The sequence below is a fragment of the Triticum dicoccoides genome, unplaced genomic scaffold, assembly GCF_002162155.2.
Source record: "Triticum dicoccoides isolate Atlit2015 ecotype Zavitan unplaced genomic scaffold, WEW_v2.0 scaffold40082, whole genome shotgun sequence".
Taxonomy (NCBI): Eukaryota; Viridiplantae; Streptophyta; class Magnoliopsida; order Poales; family Poaceae; genus Triticum; species Triticum dicoccoides.
Window position 1 is genome coordinate 28480 of NW_021269456.1, and position 4835 is coordinate 33314.

Below are 4835 nucleotides of genomic sequence, written 5' to 3' on the forward strand. Positions count from 1 at the left end.
GATCCACGCCGTAGCTTTGAAGATGACCTACAAGAAGTTTAAAATATGTTGTCTGTTAAAGATCATATCATTCCTGCAGTTCCCTATAGCCCAAACAAACGCACATATTTCAATCCGAATAAGAGACGTAGTAAATGATCTACTCCAGCTAGCCAAGTCCCAAATAACGCTTCAATGCTAACTAGAGGAATAATGTTATAGACTATATGAATCGTTCGTCAAAGTAATTTCGCAAGAGGTCAATCTATGAATAGGTGTTGTACTGTTTCGTTATGATCACAAAAACAATATCGTGCACTTCCTACCCAACCTTGCTTTACTAAATTATCTTTGGTGAGAATCACTTGCTTGTGGACAAACCACATGAAACATTGGATATGCAAGGGAACCTTAATTATCCAAATATGTATCGATCTTGGGATTGGGTCAAAATTAGTTAGATCCATATACATAGATTTGACCATAATCACTCCACTTCTGGTTAATTTTTAGTGAAAGGAATCAGGTTGGTTGGATAGTTGAATCTCCGTCAACCTCCGTACCAAATGTAGCCAGGAGTTCCAACGCTCCCCAACTAAAGATCTGCTAAACTATATATTTAAGGGTTCCTTCCTAGGACATGGTTCAGAACTTCACAAGACGTTGGCTTGACTAGCGTGAGGTTAATTAAATTTATGTTTCAGAGGTTGTCTTAGTGGCCAAAACATCATTTTCTGGTTCTCAAGACTGACGAGATATAGCCTGATACATAACTTGGTTAACTGACGGGATGACGTGCATTTATCTTTACCTTTGTATCCCTGTGTATCTTTAAACACAGCAAGCAAAGAATATGATGATGGCTGCGTGTGGTGTGTGTGAAGCAAGGAATTCACAGCTCTTATTTAGAGAGACAAAGCACAAAGAAAAAGCACGCAAAGCAGACGCAAGGCATGCCAGCTCATAATGCTAGCAAAGCTACATCCATATTCCTTCTACTCGAGGCACATGTCTGCAGCCAACTTCCAGTTTCTACCTCCCCGATCTATTTTGCTTCTGTAGGCTTCTGCCAGCACCACAATTTATCAAGGTACCAACCTGAATCATTTTGTATACATATCTGCAGATTAGTTAATCCCTTCTCCAAATATGTACGAGTCATTAATTCTTTTACAAGGAATGATGTTAACTTGTTCAAATGTGTAGGAAAGGAAGGAATTTTTCACATGGAGCTGCTGCCCTTGTCGCTAAGCAAGAACGAGATCATAGCCAAAAAGGAAGATTGGTCCGATTCGTCATGCCTCCAGAGGTAAATCCATCACTCACCTTGATCTTCAGTGATTAATGCTGCAGTTTGTGTCCTACTTTGGTTTCTTTAGCTACTTAGCGTAACTTGGATCTTGATTTTTTAGTGATGGTATAGTCAAGAATATAAATGCACTTAATTTTTTACACACTTGATTGGTGATTATGCAGTTATCACTCACTTCCATGTTTTTAAATGCACCACTTGGTCCTTGCTTTAATTTGTAGTAATAAGTTGCGTCTTAATTGATTTACGGTTTTTCATAGTTATGATGCACATTGTAGTTTGAAATTAAAGAGTTTCAGCAAGAAAGCTAAAAATGGCGAACCTCATTTGGTGTTATTATTGTTGAACACTGCAGAAGATAGAGATCGAGCCAAAAAGCATCGATGCTGCAGCAGGAGAGATACTTGGTGTTTTGGAGGACACAAGCAAAGGAAATCTGATCTACTTCAAGGGCTGGGATGGATTTGGAGCATCGGCTATTCTCAATCTGGTAGCTCAACGCCTGAAATCATCAACAAGACAGAATAAGTTTGATAAGGTTATCCATGTGGATTGCTCGGTATGGAAAAACATGAGAGCTCTGCAAAAGGCAATCGCGGAGGAGTTGGAGCTTCCGCATTCAGTAATGGCCATCTTTGATCGGTGTGAGGAGGACGACGACTTCAGTGGGATAGATGAAGGCTCCGGAGGGGTGATAGCAGATATCAGAAGGGAAATCTTCAGAAAACTTGTTAACAGTATATTTGTGGTAGTTTTTCACAACGGGAGCAGAAGGTACATTGATTTGTATGATTGCAGTGTCCCAATAACAACATTTTTGAGTAACATGATGTTGTGGAACTGGCACGGGAGGTTTCGGGTCGATCTCGATCGAATACTAGAAGATGGGGAACAGGGAAAGATGAAGAGTCAGACAGATGTTCTCTTATATGCTTCTCCGCAACTTGAAGATGAGGAAATACGAGATCTACTGCATGAAGAGGCTTTGGAGGTTGCCAGGTGTGCGGGCATTGTTAAGCCCGATGATATAAGCCACAAGATAGTCATGGAGTGCCTCATATACATGACAAAAATTGCTACGGACTTGAAGACACATGCACCAAACTATTGGATCTGTGATGGTATTATACAGGGCCAAGACAATGCATCAGCATGGAATATTGGCAATTCTCTGCACAGAAACATGTGCTTGGATGTTGAGTTAACATATAATGAGGAAACAGCTCCCATGCTACAGGTGTCGGGTGATTTACTTGTTAACCGCTGGAATTTCACCACCCACAAACAACTCCTTAAGGATAAGACTCATGTGCTGCCTCCTCAGGTGACATCATTCTCCCTTTTTGCACATGAACCACCAACAAATAGAACATCAATATTGCCAGTTGGCATCTTCCAACATTCACGAAGCAGCAAGCTGCGTGTGTTACATCTGTTTCATTGCACCTTTAGCTTTGCATCTCCTCCCTTCGTTCATTGTGTCCAACTAAGATTGCTCCATCTGGACCATTGCACAAATATCATAGACGATGAGGAGCATCCAAGCCACAATGAGAACATACCATGTTTCCAGAAGTTATGGGTGCTGGTTTTGAGGTATACAGATTGGTATTGGCTTCTATCGGAAAAGATGATGAGTTTAATGACTAACCTCAGGGAGTTGAATGTGGAGGGAGTCAAGCATTGGAGCATAAGTGATTTGTGTGGTGATATTCCTAGCCTTGTCGTACTTCGAGTAACAACCAACTCAGTCACAATTCATTCACAAGACATCATCAAAAATAGTGATGCATCACTCCTCAACTTGTCCATGGCAAGTCTCCTGAAGACAGTCATCCTTGAGAGTTGTGCTGAATTGGAACAAGTCACCCCTTTCATGTTACCCCCATTGCTTGAGTCATTTAGCTTCATCAACAGTGGTGCTACTGCTGCCAAGATATCTTGTATCTCCTTTCGGGGTTGTTCTCAGTTGAAGAATATACTTCTCAGAGGAAATTTGGGGCGCCTGGGGGAGCTGGACCTCTCGGACACGGCAGTGAAAACCCTTGACCTCGGAGAATTGGAAGCTCCAAACCTAAAGTGTTTCATACTGCTGGGCTGCAAGAAGCTCCGTGCAATATTATGGCCACCGGAAGATAAAAGGACATGGGCGTTGGAGAAGTTGCACATCAGCACCGTCCAATGACAGCTTCCGCATCACATCTGAAGGCTCCGCGGCGCGCTCCGCACGTGCGCCTCGGGAGATCGATCGGCCGCCGCCGCCGTCGCCTCCCCAGCGTCGCCTCCCCCTCGCCGCCGCCGTAGTGCGCCCGCCGGGCGAAGCCCGCGCGGCGCGGGCGGCGGCGGGGCATTCCCTCCTTCCTCTGGCCCTCGTGGCGGCGGTGCGGGCCGTCAGATTGGGGACAAGGGGCGCCTCGTCCGGCTGGTCTCCCGGAGGCGGGGACGGCTGGATCCGGCAGCGACTGGGCTAGGAGGAGGTGGCGCGGTGTGGCGGTGCTGGTTGCAGGGTTTCGGTCGAGGTCGTCTTCGATCTAGATCGGGTTCTCCATCGGGGCGTCACACGGCGGTGGGATCGGATCGGCGGCAACGTCACCGGTTCGGCGGAGGGCTCCGTTCCAGCCAACCGCAAGATCGGGACGCCGTGGCCTCCGGTGAAAATCGCGTCTGACTGCGGTCATGGCGGACGATGGCAGCGTCTCGGACGTCGTTCCCTTCTCGAGGCATCATCGTTGCAGGTCACGTCAACCTGATCGAAAGGCTCCGGGGGAAACCCTTGATCTGGATCTACCGGATCGGACGATGGCGACGTTTCGATGTCGTTCTCCCTCCTGAGGGCATCGTTTTGGAGCAAGTGTTGGCTGGAGGGGACAAGAAGAGGAGCGGCGTGGCATCTGGCACGTTGACAACGGCGGGTCTCAGCGGCATGGAGCAGCGGGGATCTCGCCGGTGGGCGTGTGATGATGGACGAGTGCAGGATGGTGGCGCTGTCTGGCGTCGTGGTGGCGTCGATGGCAGTGAGGCCTGGCACGGTTCATGCAACAATTCAGCTCTGAAGATGGATTGATGGTACATGGCTGCGGCGGCCTCATACCCGGCAGGGGGCCTGGTTGACGAGCACGCCGGACTGGTGGGTGCCCATACCCGGAAGGAGTCCTGGTTGGGACCTCAGGTCTAAGATGTTAGGTTTGGCTGCGAGGTCTGTTTGGTATTAGGCCCAGACCATCAGCGCCCCTTCATCAGTTAGATAGGAGTAGCGACAGAGGTTGCAAAGATGGTGGCTTTGGTCTTACTGTTGTACGACTTTGTAAGGTCTTGTGTTAATAATCAATAAAGTGGCCATATGCATCGTCCAGATGTAGAGGCCGGGGTATTCCCCCTTTTCGAAAAAAAAGCACCGTCCAATCTGCATCACCAAGCCAGAATAATTGGGAAGAGAAGACCAAGGAGGCTAGTGTTGCTGGAGGATCATCATCCATCTTTGCTTTTGGGGAATCCCAACTAGGCACCAGGCAAATTGCATCTTTTGACTTTAATTGGTACATAT

At 47.1% G+C, this 4835-nt stretch overlaps 1 protein-coding gene across 1 annotated transcript; it reads left to right on the plus strand.

Moving 5' to 3' along the window:
• The first annotated feature begins 932 nt into the window (after positions 1 to 932).
• On the plus strand, positions 933 to 3476 carry LOC119346112. The gene is made up of 3 exons (XM_037615815.1): positions 933 to 1069; positions 1186 to 1288; positions 1647 to 3476. The coding sequence occupies exons 1-3, from the start codon at positions 933 to 935 to the stop codon at positions 3474 to 3476; spliced, it is 2070 nt and encodes a 689-aa protein (XP_037471712.1).
• The last annotated feature ends 1359 nt before the right edge of the window (positions 3477 to 4835 follow it).